We start from the raw sequence: 14,179 nt of genomic DNA, 5'->3' as shown, positions 1-14,179 counted from the left end.
CGAAATTTGCATAAATTTTTGTTGAAATACACACTATTTTTATTGTTAATGATTAGAGGCGCAAATTTCAAAGATTGTCACACTACGCGAGTGACGAAAGACACCTTAGCTCCTTGAAATTGGCTGTTAAAAAAAATGCTGACTTGGAAGAACTTTTGACTGGAGCTTCAACAGCTTCTTTTAGCCCGAAATGATCTTTGCATTGTCGTTCAGCTGCATTTACACTTTCAACAAATCATTGTTCTGAATTTTCCCATTGCTGAACCAAATATATGTCTGATTTAAGATGTTTCTGGTCATCATTTGTCTTTTCCTATCCAATTCAATGATCACAGAATCTGCAAAATATTAATTTTAACCTTTTGTGGGCATTTGTTGTTGTGCGATCTATGCTTGACAGCCTACAGGCACAACTGGAAAGGCACTTAGTGTAGAAGTAGAACCTAAAGTGACTATTAAACAATGGAAAATCCAGGATGGAATAATGACAATCTTATGAGAAGGGACAGATAGACTACACACACACACACACACACACACACACACACACACACACACACACACACACACACACACGACATGCGCGGGCGCACAAGACCACACACTCTGGCCACTGGAACAGGTGTGTGTGTGTGTGTGTGTGTGTGGGGGGGGGGGGGGGGGGGCCTCGCGCCCGCTATTTCAGGAGGAGGTCTTTCGGATGAAAGTTTAATTTTTTATGAGTCTTTTGTTGTGTCTATCTGCGACTCAACATCTCCACTATGTCTACAGTGATTCTTGCAATTTTAGGGAAAGAACTTTGTGTTTCAAATTGCTACAACACAGAGAGTTATATAGTGGCAGACAGTTGCAAGTAGGCTTTTGACCATCAGAGGAGTGAGGAGCAGTGTGGTGAAACAAGTCATGCTTCCCTTTCGCAGGGCACTTACCTTCAACTGTGTCCTAAGAAATCAGAACTGACACACTGTAACATGAATCACTGCTATTTCCCGTTGTTTTATGGTCATAACCAAAATTCATGAAGGCTCAGGATGTCTCTTCAGTCATTTCAAAATAAGGAAAGAGAACAATGTGAAACATGCAACACAAAGCATTCAGGAATCTAGTGGCATTCTAGACAACCCTAGTTCAAAACATTCCCCATGTGAGAAGTATCCACATTATACCAACTTTTTAATTGTAGATAACAGATGTACGTGTTTCTTTGTTATAAAATGCAAGGTCCCACAGCTGAGTACTACTTCTATCGCATTGTGAGAACCTTAAATAGATCATTCAACCACCCACAATTGGTGTGGCACTACCAGAGCTTCGAATGCACAGATGTGTCACTGTGTTCGTACACTTGTCATTTTGCAAACAGGTTATTGTGCACTTTATTTTTCGAAACTGGGCGAACCAGTACCAGTAATCAACAATTGGTTACACTTTCAATATTTATAAGCAGAAAGTAAAGCTATTTCTATCTCTGAAAAAATTGTTCATCTGGATTCAATTCACTGTGATATAGCATATATTAGGTATTTCATATTTTGAGGCAGAATTTGCATCCCTTGTGCATTTGTTGCAAAATGTGAATTTTTCTGGTCCTTAGTCATGAGGTATGACAAACAAGGTATTAGGAGTGCTCTCATATAAAGCTACTATTGTTGTCAGTAAAACTAATTAATTAGTCTAGAATTAATATGCTTGCAAGTAAAATCACAGCAGCACAACACAGACTTACACAATTCCTATATGAAACTATAGTACTGTATGTCTAACTCGAGTTAAGTAGTGCTGGAACCATTTTGTACAAATAAAGTTCGAATGTTACAAGAGATAAGGATTTCACACTTATTAGGAACAAATGAAGAAACAACGCAGAATGACATGACATACTTTTTATGTTTGTTTTCAAGCTTCTTATTTAACATACTAATACTTGCCAAAAGGAGTACAAAATGTATTACTTGTTTTACAAATATGTACTGAGCTACAAGAAATAATTCCATACCTCAGATGTAAAGTAAAGGGGCAAAGTTCAATTTCTGCAATTTTGACTTAAAAGCGTATTTTAAATATAAAGACACTGCTTAATTTATGGAAAATGGGCATCAGTCCTGCCCTAGCTCACGTATGATTTACGGAGTGTTAAGAGAGTACATGTCTATTGAACATGTCTAAATTGGCCATGGCTGGAGCAGGACCAGTCTTACTTTTACAAATGAAGTAATATCCGACTATTAAAAATACGTTTTTACATCAAATCTGAAGAAATGGGACTTGTGGCACTTGACTTCTCAGGTAATGAATTCTGATTGGGCTAAAATTTTGACTGGCCAGTTACAACCTGAGTGAACTGACGAGGTTTGTCATTGTAAATAGTAACAGGTGGAGGATAACACTTATGACAGTTCAGTTTTCACAGTTTTGTGCCATCCTACTTATCGCTCTGCTCAGTGGACCTGCGTCAAACATATAACCATCACAGGCAGTTTCCTAGAATGAAAAATAGCTATTCCTTTTCCTTCACACCATCAACAAATTTTGAGCACTTCGCAGTCAAAGGGACCAATGACCAAACAGTTTGGTCCTGTAGAACAATAGTAATCATTTAATGGCGTGAAATCTGTAGGTATGAATGGCACTTTGGCAGTACAGCGATTCATTTATTTATGCAGCGCATTCAGAATACTCGGAGAAAGAGTGGTTTGTTGATTACAGACTAAGAAAATTTTGCATCAGACAACATGAACTTGTGATTCTTTGGAGCGAAGATTGGAATTATAAGTTTTGGGCAGCTCGCCACTGGACTGATTATTTTTGTGAGTAATTTTGTGTGTGGAGATTTTAATTTTATTATTTATTAATTAGTGTTACAAACTTTATTCATTTTTCATGCATTGGCCATTGGAATTGTTACAAAACTTTAGGGGGGACTTTCTGAACTATGATATGAGACTTGATTTACAGGATTTTATGATCTGCTATGTGACAAAGCAGTCATATTTCTACGTTATTTATATGAGAGACTAAACTATTTCATTGTCATCATTCCTCAGTCAGGAAGTTGGCATTCACTTTTGGTGACATAAACTGTTTATAATTTTAGTTTCAGCATCAAATTTACGGAAACTGATATGTAGCCATCCCTCAACCTAATGATGAGCTTACATTAGTCAATCATTCTCATCTGCCGGTGTATCAAGTATAGTTCTGTGCAGTCATCGATAAAGCCAAGCCTTGTTAGGCAAAGACACGGAATCGGTTTGCTTATAATGCAACTTATGAGAAGATTATACAGTCACTCGAAATATGATACCGCTTCTATCATTCTTCAGTACAAGTCATGTCTTGAGAGTAGTATACAAAAATAAAAAAAAAACGATTATTCCTATACAGCAGTGCAATTGTAGATAATGTAACACATTCAAATGATACTACCAGTATTACACATGAACAAACCTGAAATTTCACTGTGTTGGATAAACCAACTTGAACAACCTTAGCATTTATCATGACCGGGTGTAATAAAATAATCAAAGAAGAATTGATGAGGATCTCCTAAAAGAATTATACGGGATATGTAGATTAAAGACTGCAAGCCAATGAAATATTTTGGAATGTGGGTGAGCTATTATTTTTTTACAACTTCCAGCACAAATTGTGTAATTACCACAATCCATGAAGTTCCATTAATCTAGCATCTACTGCTATAGGCTTGCCATCATCTGACTCTTTCGAGCTTCCAATGGGAGACAAATACTACATGGGCACAGCACAACATTAAATATAAGAAAATCTTTATGATGTCCACTATAATGCTAGAAGAGAACAGTTCCAAACAATATTTATTTTACCTTCAAGAAAAAATTATGTTAACATTACATACTTAATAGAAATAAATTTTGATGTCAAAGTTTAATAAACATGATTAACATCTGCACTGCAAATTGTTTCCAGAATATATCTTTTACTATGCAGCTGGGTGTGTGCTACTGATTAAAATTATATGCCAAGCTCGTCATTGCATTCACCATCACCAAACTTCACAGATAAGATTGAGAGAGCATCTACAAAGTTCGAAAAATAGAAGAGATAGTCTAACAGAATAGAGGTATCAAGGTGTGTTGTCTATCATGTCTATATGACACAGGCACAGAATTACCTGTGATAGGATTGGATCCACAGTCAAGTAGCTGTCCAGATCACAGCTGAAATCTGTCATGGAGTTTTACAATGATGGACACAAAACTTACCAGTTGTCTAAGCGTATGATGTTCTCGACGAATTCAACCTTTCTGGATCCAAATAACAGCAAGTGAATAGGTGTCACCATGGTCGTCTGTTTACATGAAACAGCCCTTGTTCGAATCTGCCAATTAAAAATAAATACAATGTTATTAAATTTTATCTTCTATTTGTGCTACAAGTTCTTCCAGCAATACTGAAATTATTAAGAGAAAAGATCAGATTTGGCAACTTAAAGCAGGAAGTACCAGTTCCATTTGATGAAAAGTGCATCAAAATTTATATTTCAACGAAGTTTCCACAAATAATGAGACATGATTTCATAAGCACTATTTATTAAGTCTAAAGGTTTAATTGTTACATGAAGTAAAAATGCAAGTAAATGTAAACAATGGAAAATTCAGTATGGAATAGTGACAACATTATGAAAAGGATAGATTGTCTACTCAGCACATAAAGGATATGTTGAATCGCAGACACACACATCAAAATGACTGCTATACATTTAAGTTTTCATCCAAATGGCCTCCTTCTAAAGTAGAAATTACACACACACACACACACACACACACACACACACACACACACACACACACACACACACACAAAAAAAAAACAACTGTCTCTAGCTGCCAAGGCCTCAGCGGCCTGAGACAGTGGCCACATGTGAGAGTTGCACTTGTGTATTTTCAATTTTAGAAGAAGGCCTTTTTGCCAAAAGCTTAAACATGTACCAGTCTTTTTGTTGTGCCTGTTTGCTACTCAACGTCTCCTCCATATGGTGAGTAGCAATCTATCCTTTTCATGACACTGCAAGTAGAATTATTGGTTAACTGCCTGTTTGTATTGTGTAAAGATTGAGAATCTGTTTATGAAAACCATCCCAAGGTAAAATCCAGGAAGGGGTAACAGTATGGAAAGATATTCACCACATAGAGGCATAAAGAAAACAAATGCTATCCATTCCCTATTGTTGCTATACAATTGCTGGCATTGTAGATCCTCCATTTTTCACTATTTGGCCATATTCTATTAAAATACCAATTTCTTATATATGTTTAACATATAGGAATTAAATAATACTTGGCTGTACCAATTGGTCAGTTAATCAGCACTCTCATGGAAGCAAAAGTAAATTGGACCACTCACGATGATTTGCTGATGTAATTATTGATATGCTGTAATGATTACATGCAAGATTAACTCAGATTATCTGTGGTAAGGTACAATGGTATTTAGAAACGAATCATCCAATGCCAGTGCACTCACATACCTTTTCTCCAAATACAAAGAAAGGGAAAGGAAATTTCTGTTCAAAGTTGCTGCAGTTTACAGACGTCTTATGGATAAGAGCAGCTTTGGATTCAGTTGTCAGTACCTGCAAAATAAATGAGAACAATGTAATTTAATGATCACGTGAAATACAAAACAGTACATTACAGAATCTTAATGACATGACTAGTGAGAATTTAGCACTACACTAACACTGTAAAGCATATGCAAGTCCACACTGGCTGGGAGTCCTGAAACACTATACACAAAATAATAACCTCATACCAGCATTTTTTCTTACAAAAGGAGTGAAAGACTCATTTCAATATTCTATCTCTCGTCTGTGTGTCAACAATCTGCTACATCCATTACTTAATTTCCATAATGTTTTGTTGCTATGGAAAATAATAAAACAATAACCTGGTCAACAATATAGAATCCTTGAAACTTGGTAAGAAAGCAATTAGTGCATGTTCAGACATGAAAATAAGATCACAAAGAATATATTTTTAACAGCCAGATGAGTGGGAAGTGTGTCCTATTCACTTACTCAAAGACAAAAAACGGAAATTTATGAAGAACTAGTTGTGCCTCGCAACGTTAATGCTGAAACTCACTATCCATGTGTATGCACCATCTCAAAAGTCATCTCTCTGAGGTATTGAGGCAGGCCCACTTATGGTACACCAAACTGCACGACTGTGTGTGTATGTGTGTGTGTGTGTGTGTGTGTGTGTGTGTGTGTGATGTACCACGAAATTTTGAGATGATGGGAGAAGCTGACACAATCCATGCCACTCGCAACTCAATCTGTTACTTAAGGAAAGAGAGTAAATAATTTCATGGCTGTTTTTGACAGACCTAGCACAGAAAAGATCATAATTTTCCCAGTTTGTGATGTATGGAAAGCCAGAAATGTACTGTAATAAGCCTCTGTAAACAAAGTTCCGAGACTTCCTGTTCTTTGTGTATATATAGAGATTTCTGGATCTCTATACACGCAAGCAGCCAACATAGAGCTGCCTGTGCAAAAAACATGGTGTGGCCTTATGAATACCTGCCACTTTTAACATGTCCTTGACTCTTTATTTACTGTGATCGAGAGGGCCACTTTCAAAGGGAATGCCAAGCATCTGAACTGAAAAGGCAAGTTTTTTGGAATGATGATAATTCATGGTATCATCAGCATCATCTCTCCTTTGGGTCCACTGATGGTTATGGTGGCTTGCACAATATGCTTTCTCAGCTCTGTCACGTGTAACCTGGAGCCACTGCACAACCTTGGTGCACCCAGGTTACGCATCAGTGTGACAGGCATCCATGGTCTAGAGGTAGCATCTTTGACTGGTAACCAAACCCTCCTGGGTCATGGGTTTAACCTGCCACTGCTTAATTTTTGAATAAAAATCACCAGTAATGGTGACTGAAGACTTTTGACAAGAATTCACCCCTGTTCTACCAACAGCCTTGTCAAAGAGGGTAGAACAGTGGACAGAGATTCACAGCACACACTTGTCCTTGGACTGGACAACTGCCCCTAAAAGGTGGAAGAGTTCACAATGATCAATGGTGTGAGAATGCAGAAGGCAATGGAAACTACTGCATTAAAGACACATAATGTGTATCTACAGTGCATGTGGCCTGTAACTGAAGAAGTGTCATGATGACCTCTCCACTGGCAAAGGATTCGAGACTAGTCCCTCATTTGGATCTCCGGGAAGTGACTGCCAAGGGCGATGTGACAATGAGAAAAAGACTAAATAACCAACAAAAGGGTAACATTCTACGAATCTGGGCATGGAATGTCACAAGTCTGAACGTGGTAGGAAAACTACAAAATCTGAAAAAGGAAAGGCTAGGGCTCAGTCTAGATATAGAGGTGGTCAGCAAATCGAAATGGAAAGAAGACAGGGATTTCTGGTCAGACGAATATAAGGCAATATGAACAGCAGCAGAAAAGGTACAACACGAGGAGGATTTGTTATGAACACAAAGGTAGGGCAGAGAGTGAATTATTGTGAACAGTTCGGTGATAGGTTGTTCTCATCAGAAACAAGAGCGACAACAATAGTTCAGCTATACATGCAGATGTCTCAAATAGAAGATGAAAAGAGAGAGAAAGTATATGAAAATATCGAACAGATATTCAGCACATAGATGGAGATGTAAATCTAATAGTCATGAGGTATTAGAATGCAGTTGCAGGGGAAATAGTAGAAGAAAGGATTATGGGAGAATATAGATTTGGTAGCAGGAATGAGAGGAGAAAGACTAAGTAAGTTCTGCAATAAATTTCAGCTGGTAATAGCAAAAATGGGAAAATTCCAGTTAGATTACTCCATGGTCAGGCAGAGTTTCTGAAGTCAGATATTGGATTGTAAGGTGCACCCAGGAGCAGATATAGACTCATGTCACAATTTAGTAATGACAAAGAGTTGGCTGAAGATTAAGAAATTAGTCAGGTTCAAATGGCTCTGAGCACTATGGGATTGAACATCTTAGGTCATCAGTCCCCTAGAACTTAGAACTACTTAAACCTAACTAACCTAAGGACGTCACACACATCCATGCCGGAGGCAGGATTCGAACCTGCGACCGTAGCAGTCGCGCGGTTCCGGACTGAAGCGCCTAGAACCGCTCGGCCGCTGTGGCCGGCAATTAGTCAGGAAGAATCACTGTGTAAAGAAGTGGGATTCGGAAGTACTAAGGGATGAAGAGGGACGCTTGAAGTGCTCGGAGATTTTAGATACTGAGATAATGAATTTTCTGTAGGTGGATCAATTGGAGACAAATGGACATCTCTAAAAAGGCAGTCACAGATGTTGGAAAGAAAAACATAGGTACAAGGAAGGTAACTGCAAAGAGACCATGAGTAACAGAAGAAATATTTCAACTGACTGATGAAAGAGGGAGGTAAAAATGTTCAGGGAAATTCAGGAATACAGAAATACAAGAAACTTACAAATGAAATAAATAGGAAGGGCAGAGAAGCTAATGTGAAATGGCTGCATGCAAAATGTGAAGAAGAAATAAATTACAGTAGTTCAAAGGAAAAACACCTTTTGCAAGTTGCACATTAAGTTTTATTGTTTATCTTGTGCACCCAGACTCATTTTGCCTTAATAGATGAAATCAGTACATTAGAGGCCTCTATGAGGTGAGGGCTGTCAGATGAAGTGATGGAAGTAGAAACAGAAGTCAACAGGGATGAGAGAGGGGATCAGCATTAGTCACAATTTAAAAGAGCTTTTGACGATTTAAGATCAAGTAAGGCATAAGGAATAGGTAACATTCCATTAGAATTTCTAAAATCATTGTGGGAAGTGGCAACAAAACAACTATTCAAATTGAGTGTAGAATATATGAGACTGCCAATATACCATCAGAATTTTGGAAAAACATCACCCACAAAATTCTGAAGATTGCAAGAGCCAACAAGTGCTAGAATTATTGCACAATCAGTTTAACAGTTCACGTATCCAAGTTGCTGACAAGAATAATATATAGAAGACTAGCAAAGAAAATTGGGTATATGTTAAATGACAATCAGTTTGGTTTTAGGGAAGGTAAAAGCACTGGAGTGGCAGTTCTGATGATGTAGTTGATGATAGAAGCGAGACTAAAGAAAATCCAAGACATGTTCAGAGGATTTGTCGACATGGAACAAGCGTTCGACAATGCAAGTGGTGCAAGAAAGATAGGGGAAGATACAGGGAAAGGCTGGTAATATACAATATGCACATGAACGAAGATGGAAATGATAAGACTGGAAGACCACGAACATGTGCTTGGATTAAAAAGGGTGTAAACATGGATGTAACCTTTTGCTCCTACTGTTCAATCTATACATCAAAGAAGCAACAATAGAAATAAAAGCGAAACTGGAGAGAGAGAGTAAAATGCAAGGTGAAAGAACACCAATGATTCGCTGGTGACATTGCTGTCCTTAGTGAATGTGAAGTAGAATTACATGATCTGTTGAACAGAATGAACAGTCTTATGAGTACAGAATATGGATTGAGAATAAATCAAAGAAAGATGAAAGCAGGCTAATGACATGTAGCAAAAAAGAGAACAGTCAGAAACTAATCAGATTTGGGGATCACAAAGTTAAGGAATTCTGCCACCTAGGCAAAATAACATATGATGGATGGAGAAAATAACATATGATGGATGAGTAAGGAGGACATAAAAAGCAGACTATCACTGGCAAAAATGGCATTCCTGATCCAGTCTACTAGTATCAAACATAGGCCTTAATTTGTGGAAGAAATTTCCGAGAATGTACGTTTGGAGCACAGCATTGTAGGGCAGTGAGTCTGAGTACAGGAAATCTGGAACAGAAGAGAATCAAAGCATTTGAGATGTGGTGCTACAGACAAATGTTGGAATATTAGATGGACTGGTAAGGTAAGGAATGAGGTGGTTTTCAGAGAATCGACGACAAGAAGAAGAGACAAGATGATAGGACATCTATTAAGACATCAGAGGTTAACTTCCATGGAACTAGAAGAAGCTGTAGAGGGTAACAACTGTAGAGGAAACTCAGGACATTTTGCTTCCATGCCATGACGCGTCACCACTGTTATCCATGCCATAGACAGACATACCAGCTATTAGGTAAGTGGTCGTAATGTTCTGGTTGGTCAGTGTATGTCGTTGGCTTGTGCTGTCCCTCAGTACCGGTGTATGATCTCTTCAGATAATGTGGTTTTATATTTGTTCTAAAGTGTAATGGGATCTGAGAGACTGCAGATGCTCAACATGATAGCAAAGTGCTCTCTCATCTTGGCTGACGACCAACACTATATGGCATCTCCATTGTAGCATCTGAATGGCCATCTTAAAAAAGTCCTACTGCCCCATGTACTTCCTGGAACGTGGCGTTTTCCTATCCATCGACTGTTTTCAGGGCCTGAAAACTGTCCCGACATAGGTCAACAGCAACCGTACACCACAGCAATGCACAGTGTAAATTCTGCCCAAGTCTCTCTTTGACACGGAAGCCCTACACACAAAGCTTCCACTCCTTCCGTTACATGTTTCATGCATAATACAGGGTGAGTAAATAAAGTTTCAAGGCTGGTCTCAGAAAACAAAATTTATTGAATATTTTCATATATCAGACTAAAATTCTTCAAAATAGGTGCCTTGAGAATCTACACACCGCTGCCAACGAGATTCCCATGGCTGGTAAGCTCCCTGGAACTCCTGAACTGGAATGCTGTTCAAAACCCTCGTTGAAGGCTTTTGGGTCACTGTGATGCTATCAAACTGCTACTCTTTCAGGTCTCTCTTCATCCGGGGCAACTGGGTGTGAGGTCAGGGCTGTAGGGTGGCTGCAGCAGCATTGTCACATTGAACCGGGTCAACACTTCAGTTATGGTGAAGCAGGTGTGAACGGTTGCATTGTCATGGTGGAGCACCCAGTCGTCTTTCTTCTCTGGGCAGACTCACCTCATCTGCAATCATTCTGATGTTGAGATGTTGGTCACTGTTTAAAGCTTGATGCACTTTGCCCGAATTTTCATCAGTTCTGCCCATTGAAGGTTTTCCAGAGTGTTCATCACCCTCCTACATCTACATCTACATCTACATTTATACTCCGCAAGCCACCCAACGGTGTGTGGCGGAGGGCACTTTACGTGCCACTGTCATTATCTCCCTTTCCTGTTCCAGTCGCGTATGGTTCGCGGGAAGAACGACTGTCTGAAAGCCTCTGTGCGCGCTCTAATCTCTCTAATTTTACATTCGTGATCTCCTCGGGAGGTATAAGTAGGGGGAAGCAATATATTCGATACCTCATCCAGAAACGCACCCTCTCGAAACCTGGCGAGCAAGCTACACCGCGATGCAGAGCGCCTCTCTTGCAGAGTCTGCCACTTGAGTTTGTTAAACATCTCCGTAACGCTATCACGGTTACCAAATAACCCTGTGACGAAACGCGCCGCTCTTCTTTGGATCTTCTCTATCTCCTCCGTCAACCCGATCTGGTACGGATCCCACACTGATGAGCAATACTCAAGTATAGGTCGAACGAGTGTTTTGTAAGCCACCTCCTTTGTTGATGGACTACATTTTCTAAGGACTCTCCCAATGAATCTCAACCTGGTACCCGCCTTACCAACTTACAACCAAGTCCTCGCGGCCATTTATGAACCTTTTGCACCACATGAAAACCATGGCACGTGACATGGCGTATTCTTTATAGGCCTCTTGAATCATTTCGAATGTTTCCATATCGGTCTTGTCCAGTTTACACAAAATTTAATCGAATACCGCTGCTCCAAGAGGCACTGCATTTTGGACACTCCAATTTCTCGATGACATTTAGGAACAGACACTCGCTGCACTCATGATGTTTTCACTCCAGCATTTCGCTCGCGAATGACGATGCTTGGCTCCACCCACCACCGCCTGGTGCAGGCGATAAGACCAGTGTGCGTGCGCACTGCTACTCAGGAAAAAATCAGTGTTGAAACTTTATTTACACACGCTGTACTTTTGCACTTCTCCGTACAACACAGCTTCGGTAAAGTCTTCCGTGTGGCACAGGCCCAAAAATGCAGTGAGGATGACAGAATCGTGCCACTACTCGAGTGCGTAAACTGGCCTCCATACAGTACATGTACTCACCATTGGGAACTGACTGATTGATTAATTAATTGAGGAGGGGTTATGGAACCAAACAGCGAGGTCATCTGTCCCGCAATTCCAAAGTTACACACAGAAGAAAGAAGGTCTCCTAAAACTGGACAGATCCAATCAGAGGAGTCAAACTATAAAATGAGTGAGTTAAAATACACATATTAGAAAGTATTAAAGGATAGCTCAAAGTTAGAAACTGGGAAAACAGAGGGATAAAAGAGCGGTCTTTGCAAGGGGGAGTTGTGATGGGTCCCAGACCGAGAGGTCTCAACCACAACCACACTGACCCCACTTGAGGAGTAAAGCAAATCTTATATCTGAAATGAAAACCACTTTTACGGAGGAAACTGAGGACCAGTTCAACCCTCTGTGAATCGTTGCTAATATTAAATTTAAGGAATCTGGAAGGCTACACTTAGTACGAAGGGCCAAAAGAAGGGGACATTCCACCAATATTCAGTGGTTCAGTATGCAACAGGAAACACTGAGTGAACCTGGTATGACCAATGCACAGACAGCAAGAGTGGACTCCTTCTGAGAGGAGTGGAAAGAAGAGCATCAAATCACAGTAGACTCCTTGATTGTGTGGAGTTTATTACTGAGAGCAGTAGTGCACTGAATGTCATGTCACTTTTTGGCAAAGAGAGATATGACGTAGGTCCGCTTATCTGCAGTTGGATTCATGGAAGGGAATGGGGATAAGTATCTGCATCTCTAGCCAAATGGTCAGCCAATTCATTCCCTCGGATGACCCCATGACTGGGGACCCAGGAAAGACAACTGAGCAGGCAGCATGGCCAAGGGCAGAGAAGTCATGGATAACAGAGACCAAAGGGTGACGAGAGTAGGATTGCTTGATAGCCTGCAGGCAGCTCATTGAGCAGGTACATTTTAAAAAACTGTGGGGGGAGGCCTGAGAAACAAAATGTAGGGCCCTGTTGATGGCTAGTAGCTTTGCTGTGAATACAATACACGATCCCGGCTGTAAATAAATAAGATGTGTCACTGTTCCATGCCTCTAGTGAAGCAGTAAGCTCAATATCCGTCATGCCACTTCACTGCTGCTCAAAGTCGCACTATGATATGGCAGTCAGTCTGTTTCTGCATGTCCATCAGTCCTTCCCTAATATTGGTAGAGGCTGGTTTGTATGTGAAGATGATCAAGTCTGATTGGCCATAGCGCCACACAAAGGAGAATGCATCCTGCGTATATTCGTGGAGGTAAGATGAAACAGTGTTCACAGACCATCAGGTGAAACATGTAGAAATCCGTGCACGTCACTTTTCTGTTCGGGTTTGGTTGCCCAGTTCCCATGTGTGTTTGAGAAATGATATCCTCCTTTTCATTTCCAAAACATAATGGGGTACTAGTCGACACTCGCAAACGCACCCACGACTTCAGCTGCGGCTGGCACATTGTAGTGGTGTGCGTGCTGCTCACTCGGCATGTGATCCTCATGGATCACCACCTTGCAGCTCTCATGGGCATGCTCTCAAGAGCTGTATTAAACTCATACATCAATACAATGTGATGATGCAGAACTTTTGTGTATTTTCAGTACTGTTACCCATTCAACTCCCTGAATAATTTGGTAATGTCTATCAGTCTCCGCCTCATCATCTTCCACAAAGTAAAATAAAGTTAACCTGCAAAACTTGTGCTTGACCATTGGTTGGAGGTAAAAGGGATCATATTTCATGGTATACTTACCCTCGCACTGCAAAGGTCAGTGAAAACCCAAGCATGGTGAAAATTCTACCTATCTCTCAGGAGGTCATGTGAAAAAATGAATTGTATTTTATTATAAAGCTAGGAACCTCAGTGACACATCAGACTTGCCAAAACATAACTCCTTTAAAGGATAGACCAGAATGATGTGGGAGTGGGTATCTTCCCCCCACCCGAGCAACACATTCCCTCCATTTCCTCTCCACAAAATCTGTGTGCCTTGTTCATATAGTCAATTTTGATGAGCCTGTGGTTAGTGTAATCTATAGTTGGATCAAAGTCAAAAAGCACATTTTT

The 14,179-nt window shown here is 40.0% G+C and overlaps 1 protein-coding gene across 2 annotated transcripts in view; it reads right to left on the bottom strand.

Moving 5' to 3' along the window:
* The window catches only part of LOC126185629 (dosage compensation regulator), a 220,825-nt gene that overhangs the window by 20,748 nt on the left and 185,898 nt on the right, over positions 1-14,179 (bottom strand). For both annotated transcript variants that reach the window (XM_049928144.1, XM_049928143.1), the window contains 2 exons: positions 5,507-5,611; positions 4,242-4,357 (listed from right to left, as the gene is read on the bottom strand). In XM_049928144.1, the coding sequence (XP_049784101.1) occupies positions 4,242-4,357; positions 5,507-5,611 (221 nt within the window). The remainder of the gene's footprint in view (positions 1-4,241; positions 4,358-5,506; positions 5,612-14,179) is intronic.

Source organism: Schistocerca cancellata, chromosome 1, assembly GCF_023864275.1.
Source record: "Schistocerca cancellata isolate TAMUIC-IGC-003103 chromosome 1, iqSchCanc2.1, whole genome shotgun sequence".
Taxonomy (NCBI): domain Eukaryota; kingdom Metazoa; phylum Arthropoda; class Insecta; order Orthoptera; family Acrididae; genus Schistocerca; species Schistocerca cancellata.
This window is presented reverse-complemented; position numbering and strand designations above follow the sequence as displayed.